General features: G+C 37.5%; 1 protein-coding gene across 2 annotated transcripts in view; it reads right to left on the bottom strand.

Annotated features, from left to right (window-relative positions):
• The window catches only part of RC3H2 (ring finger and CCCH-type domains 2), a 17,425-nt gene extending 6,750 nt beyond the window's left edge, over positions 1 to 10,675 (bottom strand). For both annotated transcript variants that reach the window (XM_010288893.1, XM_010288892.1), the window contains exons 1-12: positions 10,414 to 10,675; positions 8,871 to 8,988; positions 8,176 to 8,409; positions 7,033 to 7,208; positions 5,555 to 5,755; positions 5,031 to 5,163; positions 4,665 to 4,783; positions 4,183 to 4,295; positions 3,247 to 3,555; positions 2,269 to 2,483; positions 883 to 1,310; positions 289 to 459 (exon numbers count right to left, since the gene is read on the bottom strand). In XM_010288893.1, coding sequence (XP_010287195.1) covers positions 289 to 459; positions 883 to 1,310; positions 2,269 to 2,483; positions 3,247 to 3,555; positions 4,183 to 4,295; positions 4,665 to 4,783; positions 5,031 to 5,163; positions 5,555 to 5,755; positions 7,033 to 7,208; positions 8,176 to 8,409; positions 8,871 to 8,988; positions 10,414 to 10,644 — 2,448 coding nt within the window. In that variant the 5' untranslated portion in view covers positions 10,645 to 10,675. The remainder of the gene's footprint in view (positions 1 to 288; positions 460 to 882; positions 1,311 to 2,268; positions 2,484 to 3,246; positions 3,556 to 4,182; positions 4,296 to 4,664; positions 4,784 to 5,030; positions 5,164 to 5,554; positions 5,756 to 7,032; positions 7,209 to 8,175; positions 8,410 to 8,870; positions 8,989 to 10,413) is intronic.
• Between the last annotated feature and the right edge of the window lie 540 nt (positions 10,676 to 11,215).

Raw genomic sequence — 11,215 nt, 5'->3', positions numbered from 1 at the left:
TCCCTACACAAAAACCTGGAGCTTCACAAAGCTAGTTCATAAAAAATTACATTTTCTTTAGTGAGGGTAAATTGAATCACTTCACTTCTTGACCTTTTTTCAGCAATCATGTTTAGCACCACCTTAATATCAAATTCAATAAATGCATTATTTGATATTACTTTCCTTTTGCTAAAAGATTAAACTTGTTTTATGAATAGATGGCAGGTATAAAACCTTTACTAGAATTATTACATGGTGTCTTACAGAAACAGGAAGGGAAAATAAAGAAGTTCTTTGGCTTCCCACCTCTGTGCTGAAATCTACACTGAAGAGAGGAGAAGGTGGTGTTGGAGATGGTGTTGCCACAGGAAGAGTTGACGATACCAGAGGAGTTTTCTGCGTGTGGTACTGCGCCCATTGCTCTGGCTTCCGTCTTAACTGCTCATCATAACCAGTCTTCAAATGACCACAAGGCTCCTAGCAATAATAAATACAGGACTATATATCCTATCATACTCTAATCAGAAGGCAAATGCTTGCATGGGACACCCTGGACCCCCAAATTCCCTTGGGTCTGTATCACTAGAAGAATTTCACAATGATTTGGAGAGAACCTGGCCCATGTATGGCAACTCACAACTTAATACATAATTAAATCAAGCAACATGCACAGGAATTAAAGAGGCAGAGGGGCTCTGGTCCTAATCCAGATAAGAGTAGTCTATTTTACAAGTCCATTTTATTAACATTAAAAACAAGACAAGAACTTTGTCCAGGTCACATGTCTTGATCACTGTAACCCCAAACAAACAGAAGAGGTCTATGCTAATTATTTACCAACTTTACAGTAATAACCTTCAGAACCAAGACTACATCCTTCCCTTTCTGGCTCTCACTTACCCTTGGTAAAGGCACAGTCCTCTGTTCGTTTGGAGGTTGACAAGCCACAGAGTAATACCCATCCAAAGAGTTGTATCTCTCACGTAATGATGTCTGATAGACAGATGAGTGCATCACATCCATGGGAGGTAAAGAATTGCTCCTAATAATATCATCTCGTGGGTACATCTGTGGGCGCCAGATGCGCCTGCTGTCATAAACTGGAGCATACATTCCAGAAGGGACTGGAGGAACTGGTCCATACGGCTGCGGAGGAGGAGGTTGGTAAGGAGAATTCAGTCGATCTCGAGGGGGAAATGTACTGTAATGATCGGCATATGGCACGGAAGCAGGTGGGAGGGAGGATTCTGGAACGTTATTGGACCTCACAAAGCGAGGAACACAGGGAGCCACACCAGCTGGTACTGTTGGAGGTGGTGGATAGTATCCTTAAAAATTGGAAAAAGGCATATTTAATGTAACCACAAATGACCCAGAATTTTACACCTTCTAAAACTGTAAACAGTGTTGATAAGTACCTTCAGAGAATGAAGTGCCACACTTTACTAACCTGTTACTGACCCTATCATTTTTCTGTGGAATATAATTTCATGTATGACAACCATATTTGCAGATGTAGTGCTGACCCTTTACCACCTCGACCCAGTTTGGAAAATGGGAGTTTCTCTGACATTACTGCTATGTACTATGGTATAACTATGTAACTGAAGAGACAGCATCTTAAGCACTTCTTTATATTGGCAGTTAAAATAGTTACCTTTAAAATAAAAAGCCGTATTGCTAAAATAAAGTAATTCCAAAGGTCCATAAGTAACCATTTCACACTTGACTTATTCTTTTTCCTTTGGAGAGGGTTGTCTGAGAGGGGACAGAGCTTTTGTTTTGAGAGCTTGTGAATGACCTGATGCTAGAACACCCAATTGTTTGCTTGAATATAAACATGCATACTGCAACCTAAAAAGATGACTGAAACCTTTCAAAAACATTTGAGCAAGCACAAGTCTCACAGTAGAAGCATGCTATGCCTCTGGGTCTGAATCCTGACTATGGATACCCTCATGGATAGGGCATGAGGTGAGCAAGCCTAAATAAATGCAATTAAATGTTAACAAAAGAAAAAGAAGACCTCAAGGTTCAAGTTCTTCTGGATGCTGAGGTACAAGCTGCATAACATACAGCACACAGAGTCAAGAACCACCAACACTGGGAGCAAAATTACAGGTCCATCCTATACTCAGCAACAGACCAGATTAGTATTCCATTAAGTGAAGATTCAGCTGATATTAAAAAAAAAAATCCACAAAACTAAGATAGAAGTTACTTCTCAGCATTCAGGTTTATCTAGAGAAACGTTCAGAGCTACTTTTCATTCAGTGCTCATCTCACCTGTCTGTGGGTACTGTGGAACTTCATATGACAGCTGAGTCCTGGGATCTTGGAAATATTGAACATTATCAGAATGCGGAGGGTAGACAGGTACTCTGGGAACAAACGGGCTGGATTTTGGAGGCACAGAATTAACTTCTGTTCCAATACTAGGAGGACCAGCTGAGGTAGCTGCTGCCTGGCTTACAGGAGTCTTGGGTGGAGAACCAATTTTACTGAAAAGGATTACCAAGAAATCATTAAGCAGATCTTTACTTATTTCAGTTAGTCATCTCCTTGTGTACACTCCCAAGTAATGTGGAAATTTGGGCTATTTGATTTCCTCTGGAATTTTATTTTTCATATGCCAAAATTATACTATTATTAGATCTCACATTTTCTCCTAAAAACTCAGAAGTGGATATAAATGCTTTGATATATACCCAGAAGCTTACATACTAGTTGGAAGTGTATGCTGGTAAAGACAAAAGCTTTGAAGAGCTGTTTAGAGGTTCAGTGCTTCCTGGAGAAGTATCTAAAAAGTTCTAAGGGAAACTCCCAAAACGAGAAGGTTTCCAGGATTGTTAAGGGACTACGCACTATGTGCAGCCTTCTTGGTTTCAAGAAATGTCAAATTTTGAGTGCAAGTTTTTTGTTTTATTCTTAAGTAATAACTCAATATTAAGTAAGATAGCAGGCTGAGAACAACAGAATAAAAAGTTAAAGTGAGAGATTTACCATTTTATCTATATTGCATGGGAGGATTCAACAGCTAAAACAGAGCCAGCATCGGTTGACAACTTGAATCCACACATTTTGTGTAGCAGTATCTGCACTGCAGTACAAGATCTTACACAATTCTGCAGCCAGTGAGCACCAGCAACAACTGCAAGCCAGGACCAGAATTCAGTATCTATTGTTGGCCATCCACAGACTCCATGATAATCTAAAAGCACAATGTTGTGCTCAGTTATCTTTATGAAAAAAAAAGTTACCTACTTTTCAGGTAGTGATTCTGTAGGTGATCCTGAAACATTCTGTCCATTGGCTCCAGACTTCCCTCCCTTCTTGGTGTTCTCCAAAGCTCTTAAGGAGGTGTCCGCACAGCGAGGGATCAACTGAGGAACACCACTTTCTAGATTAGCTATTCCATTAGTACTTGGCACCATCTTCCCTGTTGTTTCAGGGCTTCCTATGACAGAAATTACGTTTCCTGTTGTGGTTGAGACAGTGCTATTTACGCCAACTTTATTTAGAAGGGGGAATGTTCTCACTGTTGCACTGATTTTTTTGTTCCTCAAGCGATATCTATAAACAAACACATGTACAAACACACACACAAGACAGGTGACTTAAAAAGTGCTTATTGTGATGTTTAATGTCTATGTAAAACTAGCAAAATTAAGGGATTGAGAGGAACACGTTATCAAAACGTTTCAAGACTTCAAAAACTGGTGCTTATAATCAACAATCCGCAAATAGAACATCAACGTCTTCCTTGTAACCGAAGATCATCTCTCCCCTTAGAAGATCCACTTCTGCAGTTCTTTAAAAATGGATTTGGGTGAAAACAGCTTCAAGAATGCACACATTACATAAGTTCAAATAATTAACTTTATTCCTTAATTAAAATGAAATTAACATTTTCTCTCTTGTAAGTAGTATTACCAACCCCTGACTGACATTGAGCCTAGACTCAGTTTCAGGAAAGGAAATTTTACTTCATATGGGGTAAAATAAAAATTAAAACTGGAATTAATTTGCAGACATTGCTTTACTGTACCTTCAATTTCATGTAAAGAGTTGTCACTTCAAGAGATTCGCAAATTCTTCCAAATGAATAAAGGTATAGAAGAAATTGTTTTCAAAATTCTATGAAGATTGCTTGGATTTAAATTACAAAGAAACAAAAAAAGAAAAGTCTCCCACACTCACTTTTCAAGCTCTTCCTGAGAATGAGCAAATGTACAGTTTGTTCCCCTTGGACATCCCCCTTGCTGTCGAAGGTCTCGGCACATACTTGTTTTATATTTGCTATTTGGTTGTGGCTTTAAAAAAAAAACCCAAACACACAAGACATTACTCTTACAATCTAACAGACTTTTATATAAAAGTAGGCTTAAAACACACAAAACACATCCATGAGATGGTTTTACATTTTGCACCTTTAATCAGAAAACCAAGGAACTTTATTGTTGATGGGTTCAGTACTATGCCATCGTATGGATCTGCAAGCTCTGCTGCATTCCGTATTCAGAAATGTTATGTTCTCAAAACCTGAATGCAGTAAATAACAGTATCCTCAATTATTCCACAGAAAAGGCCAAAAATATTTCAAATCAATAGCAATTTTTTGAAGTTGCATCTTTCAGTAAACGTACCTTAAGACATATAATGCAAGAATCAAATATAGTTACCTGTGGAGTTTCATGGCCTTTTCTACTGTAATTCTGAATGAAATCCACCAGCCCATGTACCACAGTCTTTACAGCAACCATTGCATTTTCCAGCTGCTCCCACGTTGGAGATGCTGCATCTAAAATTATTAAAAGCAGGCTTGTCATTCCATCAATAATTCCAGTAGCAGCATAAGAGGCAACTCTTCTAGTATTTCAAAACACCAAGTACTAGGACAGAACTCAGACAGCCCTGAAGAAGAGTTTATGACATACTATGTTAATTATGGGAGTTTTGAAACCAGGAATGGGGGTTATCATCTTAATAATTTACTTTGCTAGATAGGAAAAATATCAAGAAATTCTTAAAAAGCTTCATTTGCATACCTGGATTTGGATCTATGTTTGCCAGGAGCTCTAAATGAGGCCTCAGCCTGTTTAAGTTTGCAGGATCCCCCGTGCGCTGCAAGACAATTGTCAATTCTTGTACACTCTTTGCAAAAGATTCGGGAGATTGGAGCTGAAAACAAAGTGAGCGTTAGTGTGCTGCATCTTACAACTGTGAACTATTAATCTTAACCATTTTCATTACACTGGCAATATGTAGTGTCTTCAGATGGCATATAGAGAGTATCAGTGGAGAGAAATTTAATTTCTCAGCTCAGAATCTGCCCTATGAAGCTTCATCATAAGACACAAAAAAGGGAATTAGTCTTAAACTACTGAAAACCAAAATGTCTTCATATGAAGAATACGCTCCAGTGGGGGAAAACACCTTAATTCTATTTTTAATTAATATTTGATATGACTAAAGAAAAAAAGTTAACTCAAGCAGTTCTTGGATTTTTATTATAACATTCAGTAGTCAAATCTGATCCTACAAAGATACTAAAATCATCCCTTTGACAAACCTTGTCAATAATGGATTGCATGTGTGATTTATGCGCCAAGTCACCATAAAGAAGGGAAGACCACTGTTCTGGTGAAATTCGAAGTCCTGCTTCCATGGCAATGTGAACAATTTGGGCATCATGTTCTCTCCGCAAAGCCTCATAACTCCGAAACTCTTCTTTAAGTTGCATCAGAGAAGAATCTTCATCCCTTTTAGTGACCTAGTAAATAGTAATAGTTAAATACTCCTCCTTCAACAAAAAACCTCCAAGTCCATCAGAAAAAGACAGTTACACAGCACAAATCACAAAAGAATTATTTTTGTATATTTAGGATATACTTAGTTTTCTTCCATGTATTCATCCACTTAGGTAGCAGTGCACATGCAGAACAGCCAGCTATTCAAGTTTTTACCTTTTATTCAAGGTACAAAACTACATCAACTCACTACTTCCAACTAGGAAAGTCATCAGATTTTCTTAAGTCACAGGAGATAGATATTTAGTAGTTCTACTAGTAGTTTTTGCTATGCAATATTAGAGGATGACACAGGAAAGTCTCTAGAAGTGACTTCAATAAAAAGGAAGAAAAATTTTAAGATATTGGCATTTAAAGAACAGAATATTTAGCTGAGAGCCCACTATAAATGTTAAGTAAAACTCTTAGGTTACAGAAGGCATTCGTCATAACGGAAAGCAACAGGTCTCATTATTTTAATGTTTAGTTCAGTGATGTTGTGATAATAATGTTTAACTGTGATTGAAAAAGAGACTCATGGAATTAACTTTTCATTCTTCTCCAGGTATAAAGAGTTGGCAATATTCAGTTTAAACAACACATCCCTATGTATCAAAAATAAAGCACCTCTTCAGTGCAAAGCAGCAAGATACAAACAAAAGAAAAAGGAGAGAGAGTAAAAAACATGTGCAAACACAGTGTTGGGAGTTCAGGCTGAGAGCAGTCTCTGTATATGGTGTCCTCCTCTCATGCCTGGTGTTGGGGCTAGGGAAGTTCCCAGGACTACAGTATTCCGAAAGTTTTCTTTAGCATGCTGGAATTGGATTCTAAGCTTTGAGAGCACCCAGGCCAGTCTGGCATGTCTAGCCATGGCCAAGTCTTACGAATCTAAAGAAAGTAAAATGTGATTATATTAACACTTCTTCCTGAAACAGGCTAGGAATGCCTACAGAGTCAGGTTTCATGCCTCTTTCAGGGGAGGTAATTTGCAGATGATGGGCAGCAATTAATAATGCGGGCAGTAATTTCGGAATCTATTCTGGCTAATTCCGTGTGTGACCATTTGTTCCTTTTGTAGGGAATTTTAAATCTCAAACAACTACTTTATGACAGTTTTAGATAAAATCTTAAGGGTCTACACTATTTAAATGTAGAAACTGAATTTATGTAACATTTTACAGGCAAAAGATTATAATCCTAGGTAGGGTTTTCTGGAGCTGCACTAGTTCACAGTAACAAACTTCAAATATTGGTATGTTACCTTAAAGCATGATGCCCTATACAGTAGCTGCACAACGTGACCAATGCTTGTTTTAGAGGCCTGAGGAAATCTTGGTTCCAGCCTTTGCACAACAAAAAGTACCAGAACTTTTCTTGAGAGTGCAGAGCCATCTTCCAGTGCCAGTAATACAAGTTTCAGTGCCTCCTCTTGCATAGCTTCAACACACAGAAATAAAGATAGTAAGTGAAATATATTGCCAGAAAGCAGCAAGGCTATCATATATTAACACAATAAGTAGAGGCATCTGAATCATCTTGAACATAATTCCTTATTACTTTGTTTCACTAATCATAAGAAAAAAAAGCTTTGTAAACATTGTAAGAAATTTGCTGATTTGGAAGAAGCATTTAGAAGCACTCTACGCACAGCAAACTTAAAGAGTTAAGACTAATTGTCAGTAATAAATGCATCAGTAGTGCGGTTTTTATACTTGTCTCCGCTGTGCAGTCTTGTAGCCTTTGTCATTTTGGACATCTCATCAATGCTACACCATGAAACTGTATAAAAATAAATATGGGAACAGTACAGGAATGCTATCATCAGTTATTGGAATCAAGAGAGGACTACTTCTAGTTTAAACAGAATTTCCTTCTCATTTTTGTGCTTGCTTCAGTAGTATTCTTAACTAAGAATTTGCTGTTTCTATCAAAGATATAAACATTATCATTATAAATTTTAATATTAAGGTATGCTGCAACTAAAGTTAGGCTGGTTGTATTTACAGCCAAAGTATGAACAAGAAAGCATTTGCAGTTTCCTATCCAATTCTAATCACAGACAGCAGTACAACCAGCCTGTGTCATAGTTACACTGCATTACAAACTGTGCAGAAAGCATGCTTATTTACTCGTTTGCCAGGATTTTTTAAATACTTCCTCACAATTTCAAAGAATAGTTAATAACGGGGGAAAAAAAACCCCAAACAATCCAAAACAAAAAACTTGAAAACAGTAGATTTCACTAAATTGTAAATTTTTTTCCCCCTTCTCCTTTCTTCCTGGCAAAAAGTTGAAAACCAGAAATAATTACATCTTCAAACTCAACAGAAGAAATTTCCAAATAATTTTTTGTTAAGAAAGGGTACAGATAAATATACTGTTTCAGATTCTACAGGTACCCTACCTGGTCCTAGAAACTGGCATCCTCGTGCCCTGACAGCAGCCCAAAGATTGGCAGAAAGCTGCTGAGGATTTTGGTGCTGCAAGATCAATTCTGTAACAGTCCTCTCTCCCAGTGATCGAGCTGCCCTCATAGCTCTAACCCGACCCTCTTCCTCCACCAGCTGACAATTCACCAGCGTCACAAGCTTCCTTTGCATTGGACGGCTTAGTGCACTCTGGTTCAAGCTTGCAACACCTTCAAAGAAAGAGAGAAAAGGCAAACTATTGCTTCTAATCAGACAAATTTATCCAAATAAGACAAACAAAAATGTCAAGTAGTATGTGTCTTTCTCTAGGACTTAGATACTAGCCACAGGTATCTTCCCTTCTCTTTAGTCAACTCTGTGTAATTCATTATCAAAAAGAATTTTAATTAAAGTCTCAAATTAATATCAAACCCATCCTTTGAGGAAAGTTCAGCTTTAGTACAAAGTTAGCCCTAAGGTAACATTATTAAATAAAAACGAGTATTTTGTAAACTTAAAATAATTTTTTAAAAGTATTACAGGTGTGAATAAGCTTTTAAAGACATAAGGGAAATTTTATTACAAAAATTAGAGGATTGTCCCATTGACATCTAAAATCAGTGCTGGAAACACAATGTTTTGTGTTTAAAAGTAAGCTACATCAAAATTACGCTGTTCAGTAGAGACTCACCTTTTCCTCCACTTAATGGCTTCAAGTAGAGTGCCAAATCCTCAACACATTTCTTTGCTACTTCATAATGTTTGTTCTCTCCTACATTACTCAACTTTACTGTCTGATGATCAGGTACCTAAGAAAATGCAAGGGGGAGGAGGGGGGACAAGAATTACATATACCCGCCTGACCTCTCTCATATGCCTATGATAGTACCAACACCACTACTGTTAATTACATAACACTGCAGATGTACGCTGCTTTTTAGAGAAGTGAAAGACAGGACCCACCCAAGGTATGCAGAATGTAATAAGGAATAACAAAAAGGACTCAAGATGAGGATCAGGATGATGAAAGATTATTTTTGTTAGTACTCAACACATTAAGAACAAAAGTAGGGCAGAAAACAACCAAGGTCTAATGAGAAGGTACGTAAAAGATGAGTGAAGAACACAAGATTTGAGAGGATGATCAGTGTACAAGATCAGCATGATTTACTACAGACAAGGCAAGTTATAAGACAAAATTAACTGGAAAGAAAATATGAAAAAAATCAAAAGCAAAGATAAAAAATTAATTTAGGCATAATTTGGGCATGCTGAAATCTTCAAAGAGAAGAACTAGCAAATTTAACTTGGTGGAAAAAACTCGGAGTAACAAGGTCAGACAATGAAAATAGAGGGAGCATTAGTCACAATACGTTAAATTGTTTGAAAGACATTGCAAGAAGTTAGGAGACCAGGAAAATGAATGTTGTAAGATCAAGGCAGTGATCTGACACAAACTTAGAAATAAAAAAATGAAAGGAACACGTGAACTTGACAAACAAAACCATGGACATAGATAGTGTTATTACCAATAGCTGTGCCAAGGCATAAGACATTAAAAAGCAAAGTCAAAAGCATCTTCTTACTGCATTACCCAGGTGTTACAGCAAAAGTAATATGAAAAAGCATATGAATCAGTGTAAGGTGAACAGACTTATTTAGTCTCCATAAAGCACAGTCCTGATTATATAATCGCTGTTTTGCCACTGCTACGAGACAACACAGGGAACACTCCTGGCCTGATTAGCCAGTGTCTGAAAATGCAACTGAAAAGCCATCATCATGCATATTTTAAAAAAAAAAAATTATGCACACACACTTCTGAAACTTGGTTAAACAGCTAGCTAGTTTCGAACATGTGACATGTAGAAACAAGATTACTTGCAAGAGTACGATGAACAAGTGCAATCTGCGGGTTCACTTTTCTAATGACAGTTGTGGCAGATAATTGTCTATTTCCTAATGGGTATTTTTCTCCAGTCACAGTTCAAGAGCCTTTTTAAACCAGAATTCAGGTTACAACTAGAACATGTTTTCATTTTATGAGAAGAGGACGGTTCTGAAAATAGTGTGATTGCTTTTATAGTATGTATGGTCTTCTAAACATTACAAAGTTAAAGTCTTACCATTTTTTTTAGACTAAAACGAGGGAAAAAGATCAGCACACGTATTGCAACCAGCATGTAAATGGTAATAACACAAAGTGGCAAAACATAGAGCTGCTTAAATCATACCTGGGCTCCAACTAACTGGAGGAGTGCAAAGTTTACAGGAAGCACATCGATGTCTGTATTGATGGCAGTCTGGTCGAAAGGACATGCCTTGCGATGAAGCTTGTTCAGGCAGGTCTTACAGACAGTGTGAGAGCAACCTAAGCTGATGGGTTTGTGCACATTCTCATCAAACTCGTTGTAGCAGATTGGGCAGGACAGAAATTCTGTCCACTGAGCTGCCTGCACAGGCATTGTGGAAGCTGGACACTTGTTTAGCAGGCTAGCAGACCATTATTTCACTGTACTATGTTTTGGCAGCTGTAAGTGAATAACAGAGTATTTAAAACATGATTTCTGGTAATTTAGAATGATTTGTAATTAAAAAACCCCACAATTTCAATACTTTACAGAATAAAAGCAAATCCTTATGTTGAAGTACTCAAAAAAAACAACTTTGTGTTAGTTTAATAATTGTACCAAAAAAGGCTCATGAACTGAATTAATGCAGACTACCATAAGCTGAAGTCGAACCTATACATAATAAATGGCATTAAAGTTCTTCTTGCGGGATTAAATACACCTTTAGCATAGGAAGAGGAAGACATTTATTGGCACAGAAATTGTAAAGGCATGAATCACAGTAACCATCTCTCACACTATCTCACCACAAGTTTTCAAAACCCTGAAAGCACTCCCTGGTTGTAAAATGGGCCTGGGGTGGGGAAAAGACACAGAATTGTTTGGGGTTTTTTGTTTGGGTTTTTTTTTGGGGGGGTGGGGGTGGGTTTGGTTGGGTTGGGTGAGGGAGGTGGGGAGTTAAAAA

This window comes from Phaethon lepturus, unplaced genomic scaffold, assembly GCF_000687285.1.
Source record: "Phaethon lepturus isolate BGI_N335 unplaced genomic scaffold, ASM68728v1 scaffold57786, whole genome shotgun sequence".
NCBI classification, from domain to species: domain Eukaryota; kingdom Metazoa; phylum Chordata; class Aves; order Phaethontiformes; family Phaethontidae; genus Phaethon; species Phaethon lepturus.
Note: the sequence above shows the minus strand (reverse complement) of the source record. Positions and strands in the feature narration are given on the sequence as shown.